Source organism: Acipenser ruthenus, unplaced genomic scaffold (genome assembly GCF_902713425.1).
Source record: "Acipenser ruthenus unplaced genomic scaffold, fAciRut3.2 maternal haplotype, whole genome shotgun sequence".
Classification (NCBI taxonomy): domain Eukaryota; kingdom Metazoa; phylum Chordata; class Actinopteri; order Acipenseriformes; family Acipenseridae; genus Acipenser; species Acipenser ruthenus.
In genome coordinates, this window is record NW_026708333.1 from 185 (window position 1) to 17,847 (window position 17,663).

A 17,663-nucleotide genomic window follows, 5' to 3' on the forward strand; every position below is an offset into this window, starting at 1 on the left:
TAGAAGACGCTGAGAAAGACATCTAGTGGAAACGTTAGTCATTGAATTTACACTGAAGACACTGAGAAAAGACTTCTAGTGGAAACGTTAGCCATTGAATTCACACTGAAGACGCTGAGAAAGACTTCTAGTGGAAACGTTAGTCATTGAATTTACACTGAAGACACTGAGAAAGACTTCTAGTGGAAACGTTAGCCATTGAATTTACACTGAAGACACTGAGAAAGACTTCTAGTGGAAACGTTAGCCATTGAATTCACACTGAAGACGCTGAGAAAGACTTCTAGTGGAAATGTTAGCCATTGAATTTACACTGAAGACGCTGAGAAAGACTTCTAGTGGAAACGTTAGCCATTGAATTTACACTGAAGACGCTGAGAAAGACCTTCTAGTGGAAACGTTAGTCATTGAATTTACACTGAAGACGCTGAGAAAGACTTCTAGAGGAAACGTTAGCCATTGAATTCACACTGAAGACGCTGAGAAAGACTTCTAGTGGAAACGTTAGCCATTGAATTCACACTGAAGACGCTGAGAAAGACTTCTAGTGGAAACGTTAGCCATTGAATTCACACTGAAGACGCTGAGAAAGACTTCTAGTGGAAACGTTAGCCATTGAATTCACACTGAAGACGCTGAGAAAGACTTCTAGTGGAAACGTTAGCCATTGAATTTACACTGAAGACGCTGAGAAAGACTTCTAGTGGAAACGTTAGTCATTGAATTTACACTGAAGACGCTGAGAAAGACTTCTAGTGGAAACGTTAGTCATTGAATTTACACTGAAGACGCTGAGAAAGACTTCTAGTGGAAACGTTAGTCATTGAATTTACACTGAAGACGCTGAGAAAGACTTCTAGTGGAAACGTTAGTCATTGAATTCACACTGAAGACGCTGAGAGCGAGTCTGCAGCGCTCAAGGCCTGTGAAAGTAGGCGAATGAGTTTTAAAACGCTGTCCTGGTTGTTTGCTCCCCTCCCCGCAGAGTAAGAGAGCGAGAGAGGCCATCGAGGCGTGCTCGGAGGCTCATCAGAGAGACCCGCGAAACATCTTCATCCTCCGAGACCGAGCAGAGGCCTTCATCCTGAACCAGGAGTACGAGAAGGGTAAGCCTTCATCCCTCCATCCATCCATCCATCCCTCCATTCTTCTATACCTCCCTCCTTCCTCCATCCCTCCCTCCCCTCCATCCATCTACTCCATCCATCTACTCATCCCTCCCTCCCCTCCATCTCTCCCTCCATCCCTCCCTCCATCCATCTACTCATCCCTCCCGCCCTCCATCTATCTATCCCTCCATCCATCTAACTGCCCCTCCCTCCTCCATCCATCTACTCGCCCCCTCCCTCCTCCATCCATCTACTCATCCCTCACTCCCCTCCATCTACCCCTCCACCCGTCCATCACTCCCCTTCACAATCGAGGAGCAGTATGTGAAAGGTAAGCCCTCACTCAGATTTCCATTGTTCTCAAACAAGGCCGTTCAGAAGCCAGACTTTGGATCGGGAATTTTTTTGTTCCAGTTTGCAGAATGTCAGAGCTGTGTTTTGTTGTGTTTTTTTGTTTTGTTTTTTTTGTTTAAATGTTGTTCTAATCCTCCCCTTCCCTCCTCCTCCCCAGCTGTGGAAGACTATCAAGAAGCCCGGGGAATTCGACGCGGAGAATCAGGAAATCAGAGAGGGGCTGGAGCGCGCCCAGAAACTCCTCAAACAGTCCCAGAAGAGAGACTACTACAAAAATCCTCGGGGTGCACAGGTACGCTGGGGTAACGGGCCGAGGCTCGAAGACGCTTTGATCCAGAGCGACTTCCAGAGACCAGGGGGGTGAACTCTGCATCATCAACAACTGCTGCTGCTGCTGCTGCTGCAGAGTCACTTCCAATAGGAGCTCGTTTGTTTGACGTCTCATCCGAAGGACGGAGCACAAGGAGGTGAAGCGACTTGCTCAGGGTCACACACACACACACACACACACACACACACACACACACACACACACACACACACACACACACACACACACACACAGGGAGTTGGTGCTAAAGATCTAACTGTCCAGTACAGGAAGGGAAGGTTACAGTAATGCGTTTCACCCCAAACAACAAACCCCCCCCCCCTCTCTCTCTCTCTCTCTCTCTCTCTCTCTCTCTCTCTCTCTCTCTCTCCCTCCCTCCCTCCCTCTCTCTCTCTCTCTCTCCCTCCCTCCCTCCCTCTCTCTCTCTCTCTCTCTCTCTCTCTCTCTCTCTCTCTCTCTCTCTCTCTCTCTCTCTCTCTCTCTCCTCTCTCTCTCTCTCTCTCTCTCTCCCTCTCCCTCCAGAAACGCAAACAAGCAGGAGATCACCAAGGCGTACAGGAAGCTGGCGCAGCAGTGGCACCCGGACAACTTCCAATCCGAGGGGCAGAAGAAGGAAGCGGAGAAGAGGTTCATCGACATCGCCTCTGCCAAAGAGGTCCTGACAGACCCAGGTAAAAACAGGGACGGAAACCAGACTCCCGTCACCCAGTCCAGGTTTTACTACCAGCTTGATCAGCCCCTAGTGTGTCTAGGTAACAAGCTCAGGTGTGTCTGATTATTAAACTCCTAGTGAAACCAGGACTGGATCAAACGGGAGTCGCACCCTGAGAACATGGCGAGAAGTTTCTTTAAGCCAGAGTCGAACCAGATAGCGTGTTTTTGTAAAAATGAAAATCCGGGGGGGGGGGGGGCGGGGTTTGTGTTTCTTTCAAAACTGCACGTTTCTAGACCTGCGTAATTCCTGGATCTTTGTGGGAGACACGTTTTATGGAGCGGTTTTGTGTTCGCTACAGTACGGTTGCTTTTAAATTAAATGTAAACAGGTGTGATAGTTTTGATTGGATGCTTCCATTGGACGGGTAAACACTGTGGCCATCGTGTTTAATTATTATTAATTATTTATTTTATTGTTTCTAGAAATGCGACAGAAATTTGACGCAGGCGAGGATCCCCTGGACCCCGAAAGCCAGCAGGGAGGAGGGGGGGGAGGAGGGAACCCCAACAGCTGGCCTTTTGAGTTTAACCCCTTCGGTTCTGGGAACTTCCACTTCAAATTTAATTACAACTGAAAACAAACCTGGGATCGCGTGGAACCTGCTGACTGAGCCGAGGGCTCTGCGAGGGAACGGTCCGAACCACTAGCCGTCTGAAAACTCTCTTCCCTGATCAACAGAAAAAAACAGAACCCTCTTCCTTTTCTTATGCTTCTATGTTGAAGGCTCGTCTTTGTTGGGGGAGATCAATTGCTTCAATCTTTAATTTTACACACACTGCTGTGCAAAAGTCTTGGACAGATTCTGGAGTTGCAATCTGTATCTGGATGTTCTGAGCTTCAACAATTTACTCAAAGCCTCCTCTAGTGTTTTTCCACGATTATAACAACTTTGACTGTTATTAATACAGCCGTAGTTCGGATGAGAAGAAACCAAGCGTGTCATTTTAGCAATCTATAATTCACATTGATCAGAATCTGCAAAAACGTGTGATCCCAACAACTCACAGTAAATATACATGAGCAGCGAAACCATCGCATTTACACAGCGACGCGTCCAGTAAAAACCCATTTCAAATGTATACATGACGTGAGGTTCTGTAGATGGCGTTGGTTGATTCTGTGGTAGTATAAACACCCTCTCCCCCGAAACAAAATGTGCAAAATGTCTCTCAAGACTTTTCCACAGCAGTATATAATGTGTAATTATATATATATATATATATATATATATATATATATATATATATATATATATATATGTTTTTGGTAAAACTCTCATCTTCCGGGTTGATTTAAACGCTGTAAAAACCAAAGCGTTTTCTTTCTTTATTTTTCTTTTAAGAAACGTTTTCTTTTTTTTCAACATTGCTTCAATCTTGATTTATGTCTGTGGGTTAGTTTTTGTTTTTTTATGAAGTAATGTTCTCATCCATAAATATTAAATCACTCCAGGGCAATTTAGAAACAGTTAAAAAAAACTACATGAATTCAGTGATAATGTTTCCACTGGACTTTTATTTTTCTCTCTCTAAGACCACTGAAGGAATTCTAGTCACTGTTTCTAATTGAATGGTTGTGAAACTAGCCGCTGGTTAATTATACCATTAAACTTGCAGCCTGTAATCTCCCATCAGCACCGCTATTTATAAGAAGGATGTGAAGGAAGTCACATGACTCCGCGCCTCGCAGCGCGTTTTGTTCTTGATGAAATCCGGGGAGTGTTTTAGTAACGCTGTTTCTTTTTAGAATTATTGTCTCAATTTTTGTTAAATTGCCTGCCTCTTGTTTTTTTGTTTTTTATTATATTATAATATGTATTTTTTTTTAATGATGGGTCTATTTAGAGGTAGGTAGAACATTTTTAGTTTTTAGCAGAATTTACATTTAATACCCGAGCGGCTCTCGCCTGCCCCTCTACAGAATAAAGAAGATGGATTTTGATCAAAATTGAGGAGGAAAAAAAAATCTAAGAGGTGCGTCTGTAACGTGATAAATATATCTGAGGAGAGTAGAGGCCAGTATTGGCGGTGAGGGAGAGAAAGAGGGGGGGCTTCTGGAGAGCGGATCAAGTATTAAGCGAATTTCCTTGATTGGTTCAGCCTCCTAAAACTCGGGCAAAATCCCTTTAAGTTCTGTTAAAAGCGGACGGCCACTCCCTGCTGTCAGCCGGCACCGCATCAGCGATCTGAATCCGTTCCTCTTTGCTTAAAGACGCTTCACAGCTTTAGGAAACGGAGTGGAGTGATCGATATTTAGCAGCGTGAGGATGCCTGAGTTACGGGACGGACTGTCCTTCACGAATCTCCAACACCACCCCGTTTTCTGCCTTGTAACTCTGAGGGTTAAATCAGGTGGTTTGTTTTAATTAGAATTTTTTTTTTGTATTATTTGTTTGGTTCTCTGGTTCTTATTTTCCTTTTGTTGAAGTGGGGGGAGGGGGGAGGGGGTGCACACGTGTCCCCTGTACCTCCAAAGGGTTTTAAAGCTCCGTCTGTCTCCTGTCCTCTGAGACATTTACTTGCACAACCGTCTGAAATAAACATGTGGGAGCTCAAGGAAACCGAGAAGCTTGTGTGCCGTTTATTAATCTCTGCAGCTTCTGAGGAAATTCTGAGAGACTAGGGGGGTGAACTCTGCATCATCAACAACTGCTGCTGCTGCTGCTGCAGAGTCACTTCCAATAGGAGCTCGTTTGTTTGACGTCTCATCCTGGAGGACGGAGCACAAGGAGGTTCAGTGACTCGCTCAGGGTCACACACACACACACACAGGGAGTCAGTGGCTGAGCTGGGATTTGAACCTCCTGGTATCGAGACCCCTTTCTCTGACCGCTGGACCCCCGAGCCTCCTGTGATTTCTTTAACGGAGGGCAGAACCATATACAATGTTATGAAAAATACGCGTTTATCCCAACGTGTGTTTCTGTGCAAGCTGCACATTTGAGAACTACAGCGGCTGTTCTAGCATCCCTCCTTTCATTATATAAAAAATGAGGGATGAATACAGAGGTTCAGAATAATGTTCCTTTAAGGTCTCGCTGAACCAACACATTTCAATAGAAAGCCGGCTGAACATTTAAATCACACTTTCTATTGAAGTGTGTCGGTTCAGTGAGACCTTAAAGGAAAATTATTCTGAGCCTCTGTATTCGTCCCATCCCTAATGAATCGCTGCCTCTGTATTCGTCCCATCTGTCTTGCAATCCAAGCCAGATACGTGAGCTTTCATCCCCAGGCAGAGGGGTGGCGCTGTTCACAAACACAGCACTGAGTTGTTACTAAACTGGACCAGACTTGAGACTGGACCAGCAATCGGGCCTGGAGAAAAGAAACGAAAGAGACTGTTTTTGGGGGGGGGGGGGGGAGCCCCCAAACTTTCATTTTATTACCAAGAGAACACATTTCTTACACACACCTATATGAACTTAATGCGTAATGCACAGGCGCCTCCAGCACAAAGTCGCATGTTTTTTTAGGGGGTTTCTTTCAAAACCGCACATTGCTAGACTTGGGTAATTCCTGGATCTTTGTGGCAGAGGCGTTTTATGGAGCTGTTTTGGGTTCGCTGCAGAACAGTTGCTTTTAAATTTAAACACGTATGCTGGTCTGACTGGATGCTTCAAATGGACGGGTAAGTACTGTGGCCATCGTGTTTATAAAAAGCGTCACTGTAATTAACCCGTTAAGTGCCACGGTCCTGATTTGAGGACCGGCTACTCTGTAGGGTCCAGTCTGACTCTGTCCACCTTAACTCAAAGCAGCTGAACTTTCAAAGCCTGGCGGTCTGGTGAGCCCGGTTCCGGGTCCGAGGGGATCAGAGGTACTGGGAGGAGAGGAGGCTGTCCGATTCCACTTCGATGGAGACGACGTGATGCCCCGGAATCATAGCCAGCCCTAAAATCCGGGGCTCCCCTTGAGAGAAGGAATCTGAAAACCAAACACAGAGGCGTCTCATCACAAGGGAGCTAAACCAAACACAGAGGCGTCTCATCACTAGGGACATGAACCAAACACAGAGGCGTCTCATCACTAGGGAGCTAAACCAAACACAGAGACGTCTCATCACTAGGGAGCTAAACCAAACACAGAGGCGTCTCATCACTAGGGAGCTAAACCAAACACAGAGGCGTCTCATCACTAGGGAGCTAAACCAAACACAGAGGCGTCTCATCACTAGGGAGCTAAACCAAACACAGAGGCGTCTCATCACTAGGGAGCTAAACCAAACACAGAGGCGTCTCATCACTAGGGAGCTAAACCAAACACAGAGGCGTCTCATCACTAGGGAGCTGAACCAAACACAGAGGCGTCTCATCACTAGGGAGCTAAACCAAACACAGAGGCGTCTCATCACTAGGGAGCTAAACCAAACAGAGGCGTCTCATCACTAGGGAGCTAAACCAAACACAGAGACGTCTCATCACTAGGGAGCTAAACCAAACACAGAGGCGTCTCATCACTAGGGACATGAACCAAACACAGGCGTCTCATCACTAGGGAGCTAAACCAAACACAGAGACGTCTCATCACTAGGGAGCTAAACCAAACACAGAGATGTCTCATCACTAGGGAGCTAAACCAAACACAGAGGCGTCTCATCACTAGGGAGCTAAACCAAACACAGAGGCGTCTCATCACTAGGGAGCTAAACCAAACAGAGACGTCTCATCACTAGGGAGCTAAACCAAACACAGAGGCGTCTCATCACTAGGGACATGAACCAAACACAGAGGCGTCTCATCACTAGGGAGCTAAACCAAACACAGAGACATCTCATCGCTAGGGAGCTAAACCAAACACAGAGGCGTCTCATCGCTAGGGAGCTAAACCAAACACAGAGGCGTCTCATCACTAGGGAGCTAAACCAAACACAGAGGCGTCTCATCACTAGGGAGCTAAACCAAACACAGAGGCGTCTCATCACTAGGGAGCTAAACCAAACACAGAGGCGTCTCATCACTAGGGAGCTAAACCAAACACAGAGGCGTCTCATCACTAGGGAGCTAAACCAAACACAGAGGCGTCTCATCACTAGGGAGATGAACCAAACACAGAGGCGTCTCATCACTAGGGACATGAACCAAACACAGAGGCGTCTCATCACTAGGGAGATAAAGAAACGCAAAGCGACCTCTGGTGATTTTACAATCGGACCTACAGCTCGGGACAAAAGTTTTGAATCACTTACAATTTTAGGATTGAGACCAAAAAAAAAAAAAAAAAAATTAAAAAAATGATATTAGATAAGGTTTCTGCGAAGGTAGAACTGCAGGGTACAAAAAAGAAGGCTGATAAAATGAATATATATATATAAATATAATTTTGATTTTTTTATTTAACATGTAATCAAAGAAACTACAAAATTTTATTGCTTGAAAATGAAAAACACATAATAGTACAGTATTATTTCACATTTTTCTCCACTGTTGTCATGTTTCAGTTAAGAAGTATATGCGGAAAGCTGTAATTCAGAGCGTTAAACATTATTCAGCAGCTTGCGTTCGACTTTATGAAGCAGGATTAGTTGAGGAGGCTGTGTGGTCCAGTGGTTAAAGAAAAGGGCTTGTAACCAGGAGGTCCCCGGTTCAAATCCCACCTCAGCCACTGACTCACTGTGTGACCCTGAGCAAGTCACTTCACCTCCTTGTGCTCCGTCTTTCGGGTGAGACGTAGTTGTAAGTGACTCTGCAGCTGATGCATAGTTCACACACCCTAGCCTCTGTAAATCGCCTTGGATAAAGGCGTCTGCTAAATAAACAAATAATAATAATAATAATAATAATAATAATAATAATAATAATAATAATAATAATAATAAAGGCGTCTGCTAAACAAATAATAATAAGGATGATGCAAAGCCTCACGCCGTCGCTGCGCACACACACACACGCACACGCACACGCACACACGCGGGGCGGGAGAAGTAAGCGGGCGGATCACTGATGTAAGCGGCTCTGTAGCTCGGAGCTGCTCGGGAGGAGCGGTTCGGATCCTGCTGGGGTTACCTGTGGGTTTCAGGAACTCCTGCGCGGATCCCAGGATGACGTTGCAGTCGCGGTCGCTGCAGAGGAACAGCCCGACCAGCGTGCGTCCGTCAGTCATGCGGATCCGCATGTTCTTGTTCAGCAGATCCTCCAGCTTCAGCGTCTCCTGGGAGCAGAACTCTCCGTCCTTCTGATCCAGAAGGAAGGAGGGGACGAAAAGACAGGAGTGAGCGCCCTGGGGTGCTCCACACACAGGAGTGAGCGCCCTGGGGAGCTCCACACACAGGAGTGAGCGCCCTGGGGAGCTCCACACACAGGAGTGAGCGCCCTGGGGTGCTCCACACGCAGGAGTGAGCGCCCTGGGGAGCTCCACACGCAGGAGTGAGCGCCCTGGGGAGCTCCACACGCAGGAGTGAGCGCCCTGGGGAGCTCCACACACAGGAGTGAGCGCCCTGGGGAGCTCCACACACAGGAGTGAGCGCCCTGGGGAGCTCCACACACAGGAGTGAGCGCCCTGGGGTGCTCCACACACAGGAGTGAGCACCCTGGGGTGCTCCACACACAGGAGTGAGCACCCTGGGGTGCCCCACACACACACACCGTCTGTCTTATCAGTAACCAATCAACTGCTGCTGCTGTTGCTCCCTGATTGATTGACGTGTTCTACAACCAGTAACAAGTTTGAACCCCAATGACACGCCCTATGCAGGAGGAGGAAGCAACAGGACAAGACTAACTAGGAAAACTACACTCAGAAAGTCTTTTATCCGAGCGCAGAAAGCAGGCGACGTGTGTGTGTGGGTCTCAAAATGAAACATTTGAGACCCACGTAGTGAATTATAAAGAGCACGCCACTGTGGTCCAGTATATTCAGCCGTTCACAGTAAAACTCGTAATATTGTACACAAAGTATCGTTTCTGTTTAGCATCGAAATATATCAGTAGTTTTTTTTTTCTGATCTATCTGCCCACCGCTAGTCAAAATCAGCATTGCACAATTAGTAATACGCTGCCTATCCCCGTGCACTACACAAACAAACCCGTTTACCCCCGTGTTAATGGGAGCTCCGTCCCCCTCTTGCACGGCAGCCATCGGGTTGTTCCTCCCTTGCAAGAGCTGCAGCAACTCTCGCGAGATTTTACTAGATGCACGACGAACTACCGCGAGATCTAATAGATATTTTTATTGTGATGACGTAAAGGAATGTTGACATTTTTTTTTTAGTCGTTCGTGAATAGTCTTTTTTATTTTATTTTTTAATTTATTTTAAAACGCCACTGCCGAAAACTGGCGATACGGTTCCTTTTATAATATATTTATAAATTGTAAAAAAAAAAAAAGACTACAAATCCCAGAATACCTTGTTTTTGTAGTCGACTTTAGGGTAAGGGGGTGTTTGGTTTCCAGGGCAACGAAGACGCAAAAGTTCTGTCCATGGATACCAGAATTATAACGCGCCGAAACATATGATTTATTACTAATAGTTTGGGCTCAAAACAAATAAATAATGAAGAATACGAAATATTACACGCCGTATGAAGTCTCGTTGCACAACACCATTGACGATATCTGGGTGTCTTATCTGGGTAAAGTGTATAACCTAACGCCGCTGATAAAGGAGCATGCAGGTAAGAGACCGCAATTCAGTGTGTCACAGCACTGTACACATTTACTGGTAAAAATGTACTTATTATGCTTTCTGTTGGAGAAAGGCGCCGCGTGTTTGTTACCCTAACGGTATGTTTATTGTCGTTTTACATTTAGGAAATGTATGTAAATTCTGTGTACTCCAGATTTGATAACGTTTTGACAAGGCAACTTCACAAACTCCACCACTGACACTGTTTATAATAATAATAATAATAATAATAATAATAATAATAATAATAATAATAATAATAATAATAATTCTGATCGATAAAAAATGTATATAAATGGTAATACAAAAAAGCATAGGGAAGCATTGTAAAGCACAGAGAGGTCTGGTAAAGCATAGGGAAGCATTGTAAAGCACAGAGAGGTCTGGTAAAGCATAGGGAAGCATTGTAAAGCACAGAGAGGTCTGGTAAAGCATAGGGAAGCATTATAAAGCACAGAGAGGTCTGGTAAAGCATAGGGAAGCATTGTAAAGCACAGAGAGGTCTGGTAAAGCATAGGGAAGCATTGTAAAGCACAGAGAGGTGTGGTAAAGCATAGGGAAGCATTGTAAAGCACAGAGAGGTCTGGTAAAGCATAGGGAAGCATTGTAAAGCACAGAGAGGTCTGGTAAAGCATAGGGAAGCATTGTAAAGCACAGAGAGGTCTGGTAAAGCATAGGGAAGCATTGTAAAGCACAGAGAGGTCTGGTAAAGCATAGGGAAGCATTGTAAAGCACAGAGAGGTGTGGTAAAGCACAGGGAAGCATTGTAAAGCACAGAGAGGTCTGGTAAAGCATAGGGAAGCATTGTAAAGCACAGAGAGGTCTGGTAAAGCATAGGGAAGCATTGTAAAGCACAGAGAGGTGTGGTAAAGCATAGGGAAGCATTGTAAAGCACAGAGAGGTGTGGTAAAGCATAGGGAAGCATTGTAAAGCACAGAGAGGTGTGGTAAAGCATAGGGAAGCATTGTAAAGCACAGAGAGGTCTGGTAAAGCATAGGGAAGCATTGTAAAGCACAGAGAGGTCTGGTAAAGCATAGGGAAGCATTGTAAAGCACAGAGAGGTCTGGTAAAGCATAGGGAAGCATTGTAAAGCACAGAGAGGTGTGGTAAAGCATAGGGAAGCATTGTAAAGCACAGAGAGGTGTGGTAAAGCATAGGGAAGCATTGTAAAGCACAGAGAGGTGTGGTAAAGCATAGGGAAGCATTGTAAAGCACAGAGAGGTCTGGTAAAGCATAGGGAAGCATTGTGAAGCACAGAGAGGTCTGGTAAAGCACAGGGAAGCATTGCAGAGGGCATGTAGAGTATCCACAGTGCTGTATAAGCATGGGGAAATACATGCAAAAATGAGAGCATGCAAATGAACTGTGTAAGTATTTTGTACAAAGGCACAAGTTCTCTAAACTAGGCTTCGGAATCCAGCTCTCTTGCCTCTTATTTGAACTAACGATGTTCTCGCTGCCCTCCTTTCTTTTCTTGTGCTGAAAACTGTTTGAATTTATTATCAATCAATCAATCAATCAATCAATCAATCAATGTCAGTATTTATTTTATATAGCGCCTTTCAAAGCGGACCACCATCACAAAGCGCTTTACAAGATGCAGCAACGACAAGAAAATCCATGATACTGTAAATACAGAGAAATGCATCACACATGAAATACAGGGGAAAATAAAAACACATTATTAGCACATGTTTGAAATGCTGCGTGTCGCTGTTTGATCCCTGCAGGAGACGTGCTTCTCAAACCCCTCATTGAAATGGCAGGGAAAGACATCAGCCACTGGTTCAACCCCAAGACCAAAGACGTGAGTGAACAGAAACCTCACAAAGTTTATAGGCTGTGTGGTCCAGTGGTTAAAGAAACGGGCTTGTAACCAGGAGGTCCCCGGTTCAAATCCCACCTCAGCCACTGACTCACTGTGTGACCCTGAGCAAGTCACTTCACCTCCTTGTGCTCCGTCTTTCGGGTGAGACGTAGTTGTAAGTGACTCTGCAGCTGATGCATAGTTCACACACCCGAGTCTCTGTAAGTCGCCTTGGATAAAGGCGTCTGCTAAATAAACAAATAATAATAATAATAATAATAAATAATAATAATAATAATAAATAATAATAATAAATAATAATAATAATAATAATAATAATAAAGGCGTCTGCTAAATAAACAAATAATAATAATAATAATAATAAATAATAATAATAATAATATAAAGACAGACGCCCCCCCCCCCCCCCCCCCCCCTCCCTCTTCCTGCAAATCTATCCGGTTGAAGTTTCCTTGCCTCCCATAGGAAATATTTCATTTTAGAGGCTCTGGGGTCCAGCGGTTAGAGAAAGGGGTTTTGATACCAGGAGGTTCAAATCCCAGCTCAGCCACTGACTCCCTGTGTGTGTGTGTGTGTGCGTGTGTGTGTGTGCGTGAGTGTGTGTGTGTGTGTGTGCGTGTGTGCGTGTGTGTGTGTGACCCTGAGCAAGTCACTTCACCTCCTTGTGCTCCGTCCTTCAGATGAGACATCAAACAAACGAGCTCCTATTGGAAGTGACTCTGCAGCAGCAGCAGCAGTTGTTGATGATGCAGAGTTCACCCCCCCTAGTCTCTGTAAGTCTCTTTGGATAAAAGCGTCTGCTGAATGACTCATTAATAAAAATTAATAAATTAAAAACAAAATCCATCTCATAGACCTATGACCTGAAAAGTTGTGTCTTCATGGTATATTATTATTATTATTTATTTCTTAGCAGACGCCCTTATCCAGGGCGACTTACAATTGTTACAAGATATCACATTATTTTTACATACAATTACCCATTTATACAGTTGGGTTTTTACTGGAGCAATCTAGGTAAAGTACCTTGCTCAAGGGTACAGCAGCAGCGTCCCCCACCTGGGATTGAACCCACGACCCTCCGGTCAAGAGTCCAGAGCCCTGACCACTACTCCACACTGCTGCCCTATACTCCACACTGCTGCCCTATACTTCATAGTTACAGGGAGAGGGAATCAGACTCCCGTTGCACGGCAGGTGGATCCATTCCTGGTTTCACTAGGAGTTTAAAGCTTGTTACACCTATAAACACCGTGGGCTGATCAAGCTCAGAGTAAAACCTGGAGTGGGTGACACTGCTGTGCAACAGGAGTCTTATTGCCATCCTTGTATTAGAATTGCTTTATTCATTTGCATATGGAATAGGGTTTGTGTTTAAAATATATTGTGTTTATTCTGCAGATCTCTGCTTTAAGACATGTAATAAAAATAAAATCTAGAATCGTTAACGGCTAGATCAGAAATGATGCACGAAAAAACTAAATCTATAATAATGAAATCCAGGAGGTGTCGCTGTGATACGATGTTATTTTAGGAAACCATTGTCAGCAAATTCCTGCTTAAAGCCGCAGGGTGTCTTTTTTAAACACCGTTAACCGTAGTCCAGCCGTCTTTGTAACCCTGCTCAAACTCCTGGCTCCTGATCATTTCAATATTAATAATAATAATAACAGACTTCATTGAGGGGAGCTCTGAACCCCAGGACTGGGTGCAGCAGCAGCAGGGCTAGTGTGAGTTTGTAACCCTGCTCAAACTCCTGGCTCCTGATCATTTCAATATTAATAATAATAACAGACTTCATTGAGGTTGAGCTCTGAACCCCAGGACTGGGTGCAGCAGCAGCAGCAGTTCTAGTGTGAGTTTGTAACCCTGCTCAAACTCCTGGCTCCTGATCATTTCAATATTAATAATAATAACAGACTTCATTGAGGGGAGCTCTGAACCCCAGGACTGGGTGCAGCAGCAGCAGCAGCAGCAGGGCTAGTGTGAGTTTGTAACCCTGCTCAAACTCCTGGCTCCTGATCATTTCAATATTAATAATAATAACAGACTTCATTGAGGGGAGCTCTGAACCCCAGGACTGGGTGCAGCAGCAGCAGGGCTAGTGTGAGTTTGTAACCCTGCTCAAACTCCTGGCTCCTGATCATTTCAATATTAATAATAATAACAGACTTCATTGAGGGGAGCTCTGAACCCCAGGACTGGGTGCAGCAGCAGCAGTAGCAGCAGGGCTAGTGTGAGTTTGTAACCCTGCTCAAACTCCTGGCTCCTGATCATTTCAATATTAATAATAATAACAGACTTCATTGAGGGGAGCTCTGAACTCCAGGACTGGGTGCAGCAGCAGCAGCAGCAGCAGGGCTAGTGTGAGTTTGTAACCCTGCTCAAACTCCTGGCTCCTGATCATTTCAATATTAATAATAATAACAGACTTCATTGAGGGGAGCTCTGAACCCCAGGACTGGGTGCAGCAGCAGCAGGGCTAGTGTGAGTTTGTAACCCTGCTCAAACTCCTGGCTCCTGATCATTTCAATATTAATAATAATAACAGACTTCATTGAGGGGAGCTCTGAACCCCAGGACTGGGTGCAGCAGCAGCAGGGCTAGTGTGAGTTTGTAACCCTGCTCAAACTCCTGGCTCCTGATCATTTCAATATTAATAATAATAACAGACTTCATTGAGGGGAGCTCTGAACCCCAGGACTGGGTGCAGCAGCAGCAGCAGCAGCAGCAGGGCTAGTGTGAGTTTGTAACCCTGCTCAAACTCCTGGCTCCTGATCATTTCAATATTAATAATAATAACAGACTTCATTGAGGGGAGCTCTGAACCCCAGGACTGGGTGCAGCAGCAGCAGCAGCAGCAGGGCTAGTGTGAGTTTGTAACCCTGCTCAAACTCCTGGCTCCTGATCATTTCAATATTAATAATAATAACAGACTTCATTGAGGGGAGCTCTGAACCGCAGGACTGGGTGCAGCAGCAGCAGGGCTAGTGTGAGTTTGTAACCCTGCTCAAACTCCTGGCTCCTGATCATTTCAATATTAATAATAATAACAGACTTCATTGAGGGGAGCTCTGAACCCCAGGACTGGGTGCAGCAGCAGCAGCAGCAGCAGCAGCAGGGCTAGTGTGAGTTTGTAACCCTGCTCAAACTCCTGGCTCCTGATCATTTCAATATTAATAATAATAACAGACTTCATTGAGGGGAGCTCTGAACCCCAGGACTGGGTGCAGCAGCAGCAGCAGCAGCAGCAGCAGGGCTAGTGTGAGTTTGTAACCCTGCTCAAACTCCTGGCTCCTGATCATTTCAATATTAATAATAATAATAACAGACTTCATTGAGGGGAGCTCTGAACCCCAGGACGGGGTGCAGCAGCAGCAGCAGCAGCGTTGGTGTCACACTCTGTGATTTGAATTCCGCTCCGTGTTTTGTTTTGACAGATCCGGACGCACGTTGACCCCCTGACGGGCTGTGTGAAGTACTTCACCCCCAACGGGCGTTTTCTGCACGTCCCTCCTCCGTGGCCCTGCAGCGACTGGCCGACCGACTCCGGCCGGCCCTGGTGGAGCGAGACGCGGTACGAGGAGGGCGTCCTCTCAGGCAAGACGAGGCGCCTCCGCATCGTCAACACACTGACATCACAGGAGCAGACCATCGAGGTGACAAACAGAGAGAAGGATCGCAGTCCAGTGTCAGACTCCAACCAGCGTTCCACCCTGACCGACTGTGGGACTGCAAATCTCTCTCTCTCCCTCTGTCTCTCCCTCCCCCCCTCTCTCTCCCTCCCTCCCTCTCCCCCTCTCCCTCCCTCCCTCTCCCTCTCCCTCCCTCCCTCTACCTCACCCTCTCTCTCTCGCTCTCTCTCCCTCCCCCCTCTCTCTCCCTCCCCCCTCTCTCTCCCTCCCCCCTCTCTCTCCCTCCCTCCCTCTCTCTCTCTCCCTCCCTCTCCCTCACCCTCTCCCCCCTCTCTCTCTCCCTCTCTCTCTCCCTCTATCTCCCTCTCTCGCTCTCTCTCTCTCTATCTCTCTCTCTCCCCCCTCTCTCTCCCTCCCTCCCTCTCTGTCTCCCTCCCCCCTTATTAGCAACCACTTCCAGTTAAACTTTTTAACTGGAAGTGGTTGCTAATGAGCTGGATGTCTAGAGGGTGTGGTGGGGCGATACGGTCCAGTATCTGGATGTCTGGGCTGCTGGACGGCACTTGACTTGGGTTCTAGATGTGCGGTTATCGCCCCCCCCCCTCCCCCCCCCGTGTGGTGTTGTTGCGTTCTGATTCCCCCCCCCTCTCCCTCCCCAGGTCTGCACAGAGGAGAGCTTGAATGCCATTCTGCAGCGGTACCTTCGCTACAACGCACACGCTGCCAGCTACACCTGGAAGCACAACGGGGTCAGTCTGGACATGGACAAAACCCTGGGAGACAACGGGATCCCGGACGAGGACGAGGAATTCTACCAGCTGAGGATGGACAGGGAGCGCTACACCCAGGCCATTCACCTGTACTTCAACGATGACCTCACCGAATTCTGAAGCCCCCCCCCCCCCCCCCCCCCCCGCTGCTCGTTTGAGGCCGCCCATAGGAAACGTCACTCTCTGTGTTTGTGTCTGTCTGTCTGTGTCTGTGTCTGTCTGTCTGTCTCTCTGTGTCTGTCTCTCTGTGTCTGTCTGTCTGTCTCTTTCTCTGTGTCAGTCTGTCTGTCTCTCTGTGTCTGTCTGCCTGTCTCTCTCTGTGTCTGTCTGTCTGTCTGTCTCTCTCTCTGTGTCTGTCTCTTTCTGTGTCTGTCTCTGTCTCTGTCTCGCTGTCTCTCTGTCTGTCCTCACACTGATATTTGTATTATTATTGATGAGCTGTAAAATCCAACTACATGTACCGTGGACAATAAATGCATATACAGTATGTTGTGTTGTGGTTTGTTTTAAGACTTAGAAGTTGCCATAAATTATTATACATATATTTTTAAAACTGTTCCGTCTTATACCATAACCCTGGAATAATAATAACAAAACATTACAAACAGCTATTTAAAGATTTATATATATATATATACACATTTCAGTATTTACACAAAAAATATATAATTGTTTTTTCCTGTTGCGGGTCCTGCTGGATATCTTATTTTGCAATCAATCAATCTTTATTTTATATAGCGCCTTTCATAGCGGACCACCATCACAAGGCGCTTTACAAGATGCAGCAACACCAAGAAAATCCATAATACTTTAAATACAGAGAAATGCATCACACATTATTATTATTATTATTATTATTTTATTTTTTTTGTTTAAACAAAAAGTTTAGTGAATAAAGAATGGTTGCCACTTGGCAATGTTAATAGTTAAATTTAAGTAACTGACGCCGATGTAAGACTGAGCATGACCGCTCCCCCCCCTCCAAATAATTTTAGACGGTGTGGGGGCTGAAAATAATATGAGGTAGCCATATTTGTTTTATTTGCATTTCTTTCTGCAGTGCAGGGAGAGGTTTACAAAAAATGAAAAGACAATACAAAAACAAAGGGACGTTAACGCGGTTCTGTTATGTGTGAAACAGATTACAAAAAAAAACCTGAAAAAACATTTGCATGTTGCAAGAAATAGGGGAAATCCATCTCTGAACGAAGTGTAATTTTTTTTGTGTGTGTGGCGGGGGCGCTTTTTAAAATAATAAGAGTCAGCCATTTTTTATGTAAGAGTTTTTTTTTTTTTTT

General features: G+C 45.6%; 3 protein-coding genes and 1 long non-coding RNA gene across 6 annotated transcripts in view; 3 read left to right on the forward strand and 1 right to left on the reverse strand.

Moving 5' to 3' along the window:
- Positions 1–966: 966 nt before the first annotated feature.
- On the forward strand, positions 967–3,483 carry LOC131731636 (uncharacterized). The gene is made up of 4 exons (XR_009324943.1): positions 967–1,106; positions 1,621–1,755; positions 2,317–2,465; positions 2,932–3,483. It is a non-coding gene; the product is annotated as an uncharacterized LOC131731636 (long non-coding RNA).
- Positions 3,484–5,842: 2,359 nt separating this feature from the next.
- On the reverse strand, positions 5,843–9,645 carry LOC131731637 (N-alpha-acetyltransferase 38, NatC auxiliary subunit-like). 2 transcript variants are annotated; one of them, XM_059020877.1, is made up of 3 exons: positions 9,541–9,645; positions 8,514–8,679; positions 5,843–6,435 (listed from the first exon to the last, which is right to left on the reverse strand). In XM_059020877.1, the coding sequence occupies exons 1-3, from the start codon at positions 9,583–9,585 to the stop codon at positions 6,323–6,325; spliced, it is 324 nt and encodes a 107-aa protein (XP_058876860.1). In that variant the 5' UTR covers positions 9,586–9,645; the 3' UTR covers positions 5,843–6,322. The 2 variants fall into 2 exon arrangements, with proteins under 2 accessions (XP_058876860.1, XP_058876859.1); XM_059020876.1 differs by having other exon boundaries at positions 8,514–8,682.
- A 54-nt stretch (positions 9,646–9,699) lies between these two features.
- LOC117404575 (cytochrome b5 domain-containing protein 1) lies at positions 9,700–16,852 on the forward strand. Its single transcript, XM_059020875.1, has 4 exons — positions 9,700–10,121; positions 11,863–11,939; positions 15,401–15,619; positions 16,255–16,852. Exons 1-4 carry the CDS (start codon positions 10,001–10,003, stop codon positions 16,483–16,485), a joined length of 648 nt encoding a protein of 215 aa, XP_058876858.1. The 5' UTR covers positions 9,700–10,000; the 3' UTR covers positions 16,486–16,852.
- A 517-nt stretch (positions 16,853–17,369) lies between these two features.
- Positions 17,370–17,663, forward strand: part of LOC117404551 (chromodomain-helicase-DNA-binding protein 3) — a 40,643-nt gene continuing 40,349 nt past the window's right edge. The window contains exon 1 of one of the 2 annotated variants that reach the window (XM_059020868.1): positions 17,370–17,388. The gene's annotated coding sequence lies outside the window, so the exon portion shown is untranslated. Of the gene's footprint in view, positions 17,389–17,411; positions 17,642–17,663 lie in introns of those variants that run through there. The other variant, XM_059020867.1, reaches the window with a different exon arrangement.

What these genes read in the sequence shown, in the direction of transcription:
- LOC117404575 (XM_059020875.1), top strand. Translation starts at nt 10,001, where the DNA reads ATGAAGAATACGAAATATTACACGCCGTATGAAGTCTCGTTGCACAAC. An exon ending in TCAACCCCAAGACCAAAGAC is followed by an intron (nt 11,940 to 15,400) that starts GTGAGTGAACAG and finishes TTGTTTTGACAG; the next exon opens with ATCCGGACGCACGTTGACCC. An exon ending in CACAGGAGCAGACCATCGAG is followed by an intron (nt 15,620 to 16,254) that starts GTGACAAACAGA and finishes CTCCCTCCCCAG; the next exon opens with GTCTGCACAGAGGAGAGCTT.
- LOC131731637 (XM_059020876.1), bottom strand. Translation starts at nt 9,585, where the DNA reads ATGGCTGCCGTGCAAGAGGGGGACGGAGCTCCCATTAACACGGGG. An exon ending in GAGCTCCCATTAACACGGGG is followed by an intron (nt 8,683 to 9,540) that starts GTAAACGGGTTT and finishes CTTCTGGATCAG; the next exon opens with AAGGACGGAGAGTTCTGCTC. An exon ending in GGAGTTCCTGAAACCCACAG is followed by an intron (nt 6,436 to 8,513) that starts GTAACCCCAGCA and finishes TTTGGTTTTCAG; the next exon opens with ATTCCTTCTCTCAAGGGGAG.